The sequence below is a fragment of the Aquarana catesbeiana genome, linkage group LG07 (assembly GCF_042186555.1).
Source record: "Aquarana catesbeiana isolate 2022-GZ linkage group LG07, ASM4218655v1, whole genome shotgun sequence".
Lineage (NCBI taxonomy): Eukaryota > Metazoa > Chordata > Amphibia > Anura > Ranidae > Aquarana > Aquarana catesbeiana.
In genome coordinates, this window is record NC_133330.1 from 232,119,980 (window position 1) to 232,132,061 (window position 12,082).

General features: G+C 39.7%; 1 protein-coding gene across 2 annotated transcripts in view; it reads left to right on the top strand.

The window, feature by feature from the left end:
- Positions 1 to 12,082, top strand: part of SNX7 (sorting nexin 7) — a 210,070-nt gene that overhangs the window by 107,263 nt on the left and 90,725 nt on the right. For both annotated transcript variants that reach the window (XM_073593096.1, XM_073593097.1), the window contains exons 3-4: positions 7,851 to 7,961; positions 10,474 to 10,638. In XM_073593096.1, the coding sequence (XP_073449197.1) occupies positions 7,851 to 7,961; positions 10,474 to 10,638 (276 nt within the window). The remainder of the gene's footprint in view (positions 1 to 7,850; positions 7,962 to 10,473; positions 10,639 to 12,082) is intronic.

Sequence of the window (12,082 nt, forward strand, 5' to 3'; positions counted from 1 at the left end):
AAGGTAAATCTTTGGCCCAGTCTGAGGTCCTGAGAACTCTAGAAAAGGTTTTTCATCCAGGATATCCCTGTACTTGGCCGCATTCATCTTTCCCTTGATTGCAACCAATTGTCCTGTCCCTACAGTTGAAAAACACCCCCACAGCATGATGCTGCCACCACCATGCTTCACTGTTGGGACTGTATTGAACAGGTGATGAGCAGTGCCTGTTTTTCTCCACACATACTGCTTAGAATTAAGACCAAAAAGTTCTATCTTGGTCTCATCAGACCAGAGAATCTTATTTTTCATCATCTTGGAGTCCTTCAGGTGTTTTTTTTTTAGCAAACTCCATGCAGGCTTTCATGTGTCTTGCACTGAGGAGAGGCTTCCGTCGGGCCACTCTGCCATAAAGCCCCGACTGGTGGAGGCCTGCAGTGATGGTTGACATAGTTGACTTTCTACTACTTCCTCCCATCTCCGACTGCATCTCTGGAGCTCAGCCACAGTGATCTTTGGGTTCTTCTTTACCTCTCTCACCAAGGCTCTTCTTCCCCGAGAGCTCAGTTTGGCCGGACAGACGGCCAGCTCTAGGAAGGGTTCTGGTCATCCCATATGTCTTCCATTTAAGGATTATGGAGGCCACTGTGCTCTTGGGAACCTTAAGTGTAGCAGAAATTTTTTTGTAACCTTGGCCAGATCTGTGCCTTGCCACAATTCTGTCTCTGAGCTCTTCAGGCAGTTCCTTTGACCTCATGATTCTCATTTTGCTCTGACGTGTACTGTGAGCTGTAAGGTCTTATATAGACAGGTGTGTGGCTTTCCTAATGAAGTCCAATCAGTATAATCCAACACAGCTGGACTCAAATGAAGGTGTAGAACCATCTCAAGGATGATCAGAAGAAATGGACATATTAAAGTGGAGTTCCACCCAAAAATGGAACTTCCACTCATCGGATTCCTCCCCCCTCCGGTGTCAGTTGGCACCTTTCAGGGGGAAGGGGGGTGCAGATACCTGTATATTACAGGTATCTGTACCCACTTCAGGCATAGATAGCCGCAGAATCTGCAGTTATTTACGCCACTTCCTGTCCCCCCCCCCCCCCCCCCCCCGCTGTCTGCTGGGAAACACACGGGTCCCAGAGACAGCAGGGACCATCCGTATTGCGCTGCTCGACTTGCGCATGCGCAGTAGGGAACTGGGAAGTGAAGCCGCAAGCCTTCACTTCCTGATTCCCTTACCGAAGATGGAGGCGGCAGCACCCGAGAGACGGTTCGGCCTCGGGTGCCGACATCGCGGGCGCCCTGGACAGGTAAGTGTCCATGTTTTAAAAGTCAGCAGCTGCAGTATTTGTAGCTGCTGACTTAAAAAAAAAAAAAATTTCGGCGGAGCTCCGCTTTAAATATGAGTGTCACAGCAAAGGGTCTGAATACTTAAGACCATGTGATATTTCAGTTTTTCTTTTTTAATAAATCTGCAAAAATGTCAACAATTCTGTGTTTTTCTGTCAATATGGGGTGCTGTGTGTACATTGAGGAAAAAATTAACTTAAATGATTTTAGCAAATGGCTGCAATATAACAGAGTGAAAAATTTAAGGGAGTCTGAATACTACTTTCCGTCCCCACTGTATATATGTGTATGTACAGTATGTATGTGTGTGTGTATGTATGTATGTATATATATATATATATATATATATATATATATATATATATATATATATATATATATATATAATAATATATAATTTAACAAGTCTACACACCCCAGTTAAAATGTCAGGTTTATGTGATGTAAACAAATGAGACAAATAATTTCAGAACTTTTCCACCTTTTTAATGTGACGTATAAACTGTACAACTCAGTTGAACAACATACTGAAATCTTTTAGGTGGAGGGAAGTAAAAATAAAAAAAAATAGTATGGTTTCTAAGTGTGCACACCCTTAAACTAATACTTTGTTGAAGCACCTTTTGATTTTATTACAGCACTCAGTCTTTTTGGGTATGAGTCTATCAGCATGGCACGTCTTAACTTGGCAATATTTGCCCGCTCTTCTTTGCAAAAACACTCCAAATCTGTCAGATTGTGAGGGCATCTCCTGTGCACAGCCCTCTTCAGATCACCCCACAGATTTTCAAATGGATTCAGGTCTGGGCTCCAAAACGTTAATCTTCTTCTGGTGAAGCCATTCCTTTGTTGATTTGGATGTATGCTTTGGGTCATTGTCATGCTGAAAGATGAAGTTTGTCTTCATGTTCAGCTTTCTAGCAGAAGCCTGAAGGTTTTGTGCCAATATTGACCGGTATTTGGAACTGTTCATAATTCCCTCTACCTTGACTAAGGCCCCTGTTCCAGCTAAAGAAAAACAGCCCCAAAGCATGATGCTGCCACCACCATGCTTCACTGTGGGTATGGTGTTCTTTTGGTGATGTGCAGTGTTTTTTGCGCCAAACCTATCTTTTGGAATTATGGCCAAAAAGTTCAACCTTAGTTTCATCAGACTATAACACATTTTTTCCACATGCTTTTGGGAGACTTCAGATGTGTTTTTGCAAAATTTAGCCTACTAGAACAGCTGAACCCTCTGGAACAACTGAACCTTATTTGGGGTTAATCAAAGGCACTTTAAATGATGGCGGATGTGTACTGACTCTGATTTAACATGAGTTTGAATGTAATGGCTTAATTCTGAACACAGCTACATCCCCAGTTATAAGTTGGTGTGCACACTTATGCAATCACATTATTTTGGTTTGTTTTTCAATTGAGTTGTACAGTTTATAGGTCATATTAAAGGTGGAAAAAAATTCTGAAATTATTTATCTTTTGTCTAATTTTTTCTACATCAGAGAAACCTTACATTTTAACAGGGATGTGCAGACTTTTATATCTTCTGTGTGTGTATGTGTGTGTATATAGATATATATATATATAGATATATATCTCTATATATCTATCTATCTATATATCTATATATATATAGATATATATATATATATATATCTATATATATATATATATCTATATATATATAGATATATATATATCTATAGATATATATATATCATATTTATTGGCGTATAACACACACTTTTTTTCCCCTTAAAATCAGATCCGATCTCCGTTGATTGTGAGGAGAGGAGCGAGCGGAGCCGACATACACAAATCCGAGTGTACTTCGGCTGGACTCGGCTCCTCTCGCAGTCCCGCCCCTGACTGTGAGCAGAGCCGAGTCTAGCCGAAGTACCCTCGGCTTTGTGAATGTCGGCAGCGCTTGCTTCTCTCCTCTCGCAGTCCCGCCCCTGACTGTGAGCAGAGCCGAATCTAGCCAAAGTACACTCAGCTTTGTGTATCTCGATCAGCGGCACTTTTAAAAGACACGGGGCTGCAAAGACACAGGGAAGGCTGCAATGATACAGGCTGCAATGACACAGGGAAGGCTGCAGATGGACACTGATAACGCTGCATTGATAGGCATTTAAATGTAAGTTTTTTTTCAAACTTCCCTCCTAAAAGTTTTTTTTCCTTAAAATTCCCTCCTAAACTTGGGGTGCGTGTTATACGCCGATAAATACGGTATATGTATGCGTGTATGTGTGTATGTATGTATATATATATATATATATATATATATATATATATATATATATATATATATATATATATATATATATATATATATATATATATATATATATATATATATATATATATATATATATATATATACACACCTATGCTTTGCAGTATAAGACACGTTACTGCAATGCACTATACAGTATCTTACAAAAGTGAGTACACCCTCACATTTTATAAATTTTTTTATTATACCTTTTCATGTGAGAACACTAAAGAAATTACACTTTGCTACAATGTAAAGTAGTGAGTGCACAGCTTGTATAACAGTGTAAATTTTCTGTACCCCCAAAATAACTCAACACACAGCCATTTATGTCTAAACCGCTGGCAACAAAAGTGAGTACACCCCCAAGTGAAAATGTCCAAATTTGGCCCAATTAGCCATTTTCCCTCCCCGGTGTCATGTTACTGGTTAGTGTTACAAGGTCTCAGGTGTGAATGGGGAGCAGGTGTGTTAAATCTGGTGTTATTGCTCACTCTCATACTGGTCACTGGAAGTTCAACATGGTACCTCATGGCAAAGAACTCTCTGAGTATCTGAAAAAAAGAATTGTTGCTCTGTATAAAGATGGACTAGGCTATAAGACGTTTGCCAAGACCCTAAAACTGAGCTACAGCACGGTAGCCAAGACCATACAGCGATTTAACAGGACAGGTTCCACTCAGAACAGGCCTCGACCTGGTCGACCAAAGAAGTCGAGTGCACATGCTCAGCGTCATATCCAGATGGTTGTCTTTGGGAAATAAACGTATGAGTGCTGCAGAGTTTGAAGGAGTGGGGGGTCAGCCTGTCAGTTCTCAGACCATACGCGGCACACTGCATCAAATTTTTCTGTATGACTGTCATCTCAGAAGGAAGCCTCTTCTAAAGATGATGCACAAGAAAGCAAAATTTATTTGGTTCAGATGGTGTCAAGTGTGTGTGGCAGCAACCAGGTGAGGAGTACAAAGACAAGTGTGTCTTGCCTGCAGTCAAGCATGGTGGTGGGAGTGTCATGGTCTGGGGGCTGCATGCGTGCTGCAGGCACTGGGGAGCTACAGTTCATTGAAGGGTCATGAATGCCAACATGTACTGTGACATACTGAAGCAGAGCATGATCCCCTTCCTTCGGAGACTGGGCTGCAGGTCAGTATTCCAACATGAGAACGACCCCAAACACACCTTCATGATGACCACTGCCTTGCTAAAGAAGCTGAGGGCAAAGGTGATGGACTAACCTAAACCCTATTGAGCATCTGTGAAGCATCCTCAAACGGAAGGTGGAGGAGCGCAAGGCCTCTAACATCTACCAGTTCCGTGATGCCATCATGGAGAAGTGGAAGAGGACTCCAGTGGCAATCTATGAAGCTCTGGTGAACTCCATGCCCAAGAGGGTTAATGCAGCGCTGATAAATAATGGTGGCCACACAAAATATTAACACTTTGGGCCCAATTTGGACATTTTCACTTTTGTTGCCAGCGGTTTAGACATTAATGGCTGTATGTTGAGGTATTTTGAGGGGACAGCAAATTTAGACTTTTATATAAGCTGTACACTAACTACTTTACATTGTAGCAAAGTGTCATTTCTTCAGTGTTGTCACATGAAAAGATATAATAAAATATTTTTAAAAATATGAGGTGTATACTCACTCTTGTGAGCTAGTGTGTGTGTGTGTGTATATAATATACAGTTGTGCTCATAAGTTTACATACCCTGGCAAAATTTAGGACTTCTTGGCCATTTTTCAGAGACTATGAATGATAACACAAAAACTTTTTTTTCACACATGGTTAGTGTTTGCCTGAAGCCATTTGTTATCAACTGTGTTTACTCTTTTTTTAAATCATAATCACAACAGAAACTACCCAAATGACCCTAATCAAAAGTTTACATACCCCAGTTCTTAATTACGTGTATTGCCCCCTTTAACATCAATGACAGCTTGAAGTCTTTTGTGGTATTTGTGGATGAGGCTCTTTATCTTCTCTGGTGGTAAAGCTGCCCATTCCTCTTGGCAAAAAGCCTCCCAGTTCTTGTAAATTCTTGGGCTGTCTTGCATGAACTGCATGTTTGAGATCTCCCCAGAGTGGCCATCTCAGGAGACTGAGATGGCCACTCCAGAACCTTCACTTTATTCTGCTGTAGCCAATGACAGGTCGACTTGATCTTGTGTTTTGGATCATTCATCACTGATGAATGCAAATGTTCCTTCAATATTTTAACATACTGCATTCATCTTGCCATCAATTTTGACCAAATGTCCTGTGCCTTTGTAGCTCACACATCCCCAAAACATCAGCGATCCACCTCCGTGTTTCACAGTAGGAATGGTGTACCGTTCATCATAGGCCTTGTTGACTCCTCTCTAAATGTAGTGTTTGTGGTTGTGGCCAAAAAGCTAAATTTTGGTTTCATCACTCCAATTTACTTTGTCCCAGAAGGTTTGAAGCTTGCCTCTGTGCTGTTTGGCATATTGTAAGCGGGATACTTTGTGGCATTTGCATAGTAATGGCTTTCTTCTGGCGCCTCGACCATGCAGCCCATCTTTCTTCAAGTGCCTCCTTATTGTGCATCTTGAAACGCCACATGTTTTCAGAGAGTCCTGTATTTCACCTGAAGTTATTTGTGGGTTTTTCTTTGCATCCTGAACAATTTTTCCGGCAGTTGTGGCTGAAATTTTAGTTGGTCTACCTGACTGTGGTTTAGTTTCAACAGAACCCCTCATTTTCCACTTCTTGATTAGAGTTTGAACACTGCTGACTGGCAGTCTCAATTCCTTGGATATCTTTTTATATCCCTTTCCTGTTTTATACAGTTCAATTACCTTTTCCCTCAGATCCTTTGACAACTCTTTTGCTTTCCCCATGACTCAGAATCCAGAAACGTCAGTGCAGCACTGGATGAAAGATGCAAGGGTCTGTCAGGAGTCCAGAAACTCATTGACCTTTTATACACACACACACTAATTACAAGCAAACAGATCTGTCAGAAACCATGAAATCAGGCTGAGACAGAAGTGCAGTTAAATCCCACTTGTTTAATAATAAAAGTAAAAAGAACAAACGTAGTCAAAACATAGCCAAAGTTCAGTAACCGGAACGGATAGTCAGCCAAGCCAGAAGTCAGGGATGAATGTAGTGGAACAGCAAGCAGGATCTGGAGCCAGAAGGGATGTCAAGCAAGTCTTGAACGTGATCGCAAGAGAACGTTTCTGTGATGTTGACCAAGGAGAAGGCAGAGCTCCTCTGGACTGGACAGCTTAAAGCGGAAGTAAACCCATCCATAAAACTGGTTCATTTCCGGCACGTGTCGGAAATGTAACACTCCCATTGGTTGTGCTCTCAACCAAACGGTCAAGCCATCCAATGGCTTGTGTCATAACTGATCACATGTGCAGCATCATGGCAGTTGTAGATTAAACAGAGGCAAAGATGGCAGCTTCCTTGGCTGAAAACGATAGGGGAGTTTACTTTACGTTAAGTAGGCAGGACTGACGAGCAGGATTGTCAACAGCTAAGTAACTGTGGAGAGAGATGGGAGCTGGCAATTAGCCGACAGCTGAGGGGCCAGCTCAGAGAAGGAAGGGCTGAGCCCAGCCCTGACAAGCTCACAGGTGAGGATGGTTACCTTTTAATAGCCATTCAAACCCATTTGTCAACTTGTGTGCATGTTATCAGGCCAAATTCACCAGGGTATGTAAACTTTAGATCAGGGTCATTTGGGTAGTTTCTGTTGCCATTATGATTTAAAAAGAGTAAACACAGATGATTGATAATAAATGGATTCAGCCAAACACTAACCATGAGTGACAGAAAAGTTTTTAATCTCTCTGAAAAATGGCCAAGAAATCAAATTCTGCGAGGGTATGTAAAATTATGAGCACAACTGTATAATGTGTGTAATTTGTTAGTGTGTGTGTGTATATAGTATATTTGCATATAACGAGAGAGGCAGAAGGATAAATGTCATGTTATGTCTTTTCCTAAAAAAAATAAAAGGATTTTTTAGAAGTGACACATGGCTTTCAGTGCTAAGTGTCCCTCTGCTGTGAACCAGTACTTAATGTTTAGCTAAATAGAATGTTATTTTGGTTCTGTTTTCCTTATTTTGTAAAGCACTGTTTGAATGCGATGTACTTTTAGAAATACTGAACAGCGACAATTTGCAATGTTACAAATATTTCTTGTTGATCACTAAACATTCATTCTGTCAAGAGGTAAACAAACAATGTTTTGTTTTCAGACAACCCGCAGTGAATTTGATTCAAGTGAATTTGAAGTCAGGAGACGTTATCAAGATTTTGTTTGGTTGAAAAGCAAACTTGAAGATGCTCATCCGACGTTAATAATTCCTGTAAGTTCAAGCGGCCATAGACATAGAGAATGGTTGGATGTGCAGGTGTGAACTGACTAATGTTAGGGTAAAGAGTCGTCAGAGCCCTCCAGAAGCCTATAGGCCCGCTTGCCAAGTTGAATCTGTATATTTGTGTTGGCTCAACGTAGCATCATTCACACTCAAAGTCACTTGACTAGTCGCAGCCCATTCTCTTCAATGGCACCAAATTGATGTTACTTAAAGTTGCAGTGACTTTGAAAAGGTGCCCGCACTGCTCTGCTGCATCTCTTAACGCGACTTTAGAATGTAAAATCACACCAAACGTCTCATCAACATCGTGCTGGAAATTGTGCAACTTTGGAGACGCTTTATGTGAATGGAGCCTAAAAGGCTAACTTCAACTTTTGCAAAAAAAAAAAAAAGTGCACCCATATTTTCAGCAAAAATATTTTTGGGGGCAAATGAGCCTGTAAAGCTTTGCCGTGATTGGTGGATTGTGGGTGGAAGTGCACAGGCTCCTGCTTCCCCAGCTCTATTTCTGTATTGATATATTAACCTTCACCTAGAGAACTGGAGGAAGAAGTGTTGGACTACGTAATCACCACACTTGTGTTCTGTTGAGAACTTTAAGTCCATCTTCCATGATGGAAGATGGGACTTGTAGTTCATTTGTTCACAGAACTCTGTGAATGACATGACTATGCAAGCTTTTTATTGCTGGGGGAGCCATTTGCAACTATATTACACCCTAAGTATGGGTGTAATAAGGTGAGTTATCCTTTAAACCATAGGATTATTCTCACAGCCTGGCAGCTAAATTTTCTGAAGAGCAGCAATTGTAGTCTTCAGGTTTCTGTCATGACATGATTCTCACTTATAACGATAAAGCTATTAGGTAGCCCAATTGTTCTGTTTAGGAAAATTTCCAGCATTTTTAGTTGTGATTCAGCATACCCACCTTCTACCTACCACACATTCCTATTGGCAAGCCAGGCAACTCATCATAGCGAAGGGATCATAGTAATGCATGGGGGCTGGAGGAATTGGGAAAGCTCTAACACTACATAAGTGTTGGAGCTTTACCCATTCAAAACAGCCTCACTTTCTAGCGTGGAAGGGGCAATTAAAGCTGCTGCAGGCATGTACATGGACTTTCTATGTGTCTGTACCTTTTATACCTGCTGGGAGCTTTAGTATTTTTTTTTAACCATATTTTTTAACTTTAACATCCTCCTATTTGCTCCCTTTTTAGACTGTTAAATTAACATTAAACTCTGGTTAAAAAAATGTGTGTTTTTAAAGTTATACTAAACACACATTGTTTAATATACATTGTTCCTTCTAATTCTGTATGTATATGATGGCACTGTAATTATTTTATAGTGAGAGCGATAACACCAAATTTAACACAAATGCTCCCTATTCACACCTAAGACCTTGTAACACCAACAAATCACATGACACCGGTGAGGGAAAATGGATAATTGGGTCCAATTTGGACATTTTCACTTGGGGGTGTACTCACTTTTGTTGCCAGCGGTTTAGACATTAATGGCTGTGTGTTACAGTTTTTTTGAGGGGACAGCAAATTTACACTGTTATACAAGCTGTACACTCGCTACTTTACATTGTAGCAAAGTGCCGATTCTTCAGTGTTGTCACATGAAAAGATATAATAAAATATTTACAAAAATGTGGGGGGTGTACACACTTTTGTGAGATACTGTATATGGATTACTTTTGGGGAATAAAGATATTGTTTAGTGTCATTTTGCAGGGCTGACACCAGTCGGTCTGCAAAAATGGTATGTGTTGTCATCCTACAGCAGGACTTAGGAGTTGAGTGCATTTCTGAGAGAGCAACAGGTATTTTCCTGCTTGTAGGAACTTTAGAAAGACATGACGTTGGGAAATGACATGTATTGCAGTGATGTACTGCATTCTTGCTTGCCTTGCTATACTCTTTAAAGAATTATTACAATTTTTACACAATTCAGACCCTGTGGGAAAAAGTACCAGCAGTACCTTGTCCCATTTTCCAAGGTGCCCTGTAACAGTAGCCACAGTGTTGGACATGGATTTCCACTTGGCGCACACAGCCACCTGTCACCAAAGCTAGCAAGGAGAAGGCTGCCTTAATTATGAGTGCCTGTCTCCAGCTCCCAGTATTTACTCGAGCCAAGTACCTGCAAGAGGAACCCAGGCAGGTATGGTGGAAATTACATGCCTCCCATCCCTCTGTATTCCTCTTTCCGATGTTTGTCTTAGGCAAGTGCTAGGAGCTGGAGACAGACCTTTGCTATCAAAGCAGCCACCTCCTTGCTAGCTGTGTTGTCAGATCGGTGCCCTCTACAGGGCACCTAGGAAGATGAGACAAAGTACTATGTTGGGCACTAAATAATAGAAACAAAAAAATAAAGATAATTCTTTTTTTTAGCAACAATGTCACTTTAAAGCATACATATAAACAATGCACGTACTACAAATCATCTATTTGTGCATCATTTTTTTATTTATTTTTTTTAATTAGCCATTGCCAGAAAAATTCATAGTTAAAGGGATGGTGGAGCGATTCAACAATGATTTCATTGAGACTCGGAGGAAAGCTTTGCATAAATTTTTGAACAGAATAGCTGATCATCCAACATTAACTTTTAATGACGACTTCAAGATTTTCCTTACAGCTCAAGCATGGGTAAGAATCTCTAATATTTTCAAAACTTTTCATTCTTCATCTTTGCTTCTTTAATGGACTGTGTTTTATTTCTACACAATCTCATCACAATTTCATCATCTTAAATCTTTAAACAATCCTTTTAAGGAAATTGAGATAATGAAAAAAAAATGGTTTGCAAAGGAGAATTATAATGATGTAATGCATTTATTGCTAAATTAGTTCCTGACATCTTGTGAGCTTTAAAAGTCATAAAGCTGTGTTTGAACATAAAATCTTTTTTAACTGCTTTTGAAATGAATCTGATGGTTTTAACATGAGAAAATTAAAGTTTTAGTTGAGTTGTCTATAGGTGGGACATATTTTTTTATTTTTTTAGATCTGTGGTGATACAAAATGCAGTAATCCGTAGCAACCAATGAGATTTAATCATAAAATGATCTAACTGCAGTAATTTGAAATATAATTGGCAGCTAATAGCTGTAATGGTTTCTTTATTGCAGAAGTATTTTCTATGGCCAAGTGTAGAAGCATTTTGATTATAGGGTGGGGTAATAATAAATGATCTTAAAAACTGAAAACCTAGATCCATTAAAGCACTCTTCCAATTTAACTGTGCTTGGGAAAGTCACACCTAATTTTGTACTTAAGACTCATGCACACTGGGTGTCAAAAACCCCACTTTTGAATGCAATTTAATGGATTTTTTTTTTGTCCTGCTTCTAAACGCCCTTTGATGTTAGCCTATGTGTTCTTGCAGACATTGGCATTTACAATCATTTAGAGGTAAGAGCGTTTGAAGGCAGAAAAACCCCAGTGCCAGCACACTCAGGAGAGGAGTGTTCCTTTAAAAAAAAATGCTGAATGCACATAACTGCATCTAAGAGCTAGGTGCTCTATAATTTAATTATTAAATTATATTATATTTTATATTTTTTTGTATGTATTTTAATAATTTTATATGAATGAATAGAAGGCTTTTGGTGAGCATGAGGCCTAAGCCTCGACTGCCCATGAATCCAGAATTTAGGGCTCTTTGATCAGATTCCGACAGTTGGGAGGTAAGCATTTGTCTTTCCAGTCATTTTTATATAAACTGAACTCCAAAACTGAATATGTTTTAAATGCAGTTTACAGAAGTGTGCCCATTTATTAATTAGGATGAATACTGAATGATTCAAATATTCCAGTGGTATGAATGTATTGTAAAATGTTCAGAGTCCAGCAGTCTGGTGAATGTACTGTATAGCACTAAATACATAGCGCAGTGATTGGGGTACCTGGTGTTATGTGACATTGGTTAGTACATAACATTTAATTAAATTCCATACAGTTAGAAGAAAGACAATGAATAGAAATTCAAGAAATCCTCTGTTACGCTATCTGTAACTGAAATAACCTTTTGGGTGTACTAACCCTTTTAAAAACACTAAGGGTTCAATCACTATATATATATTTTAAGCTT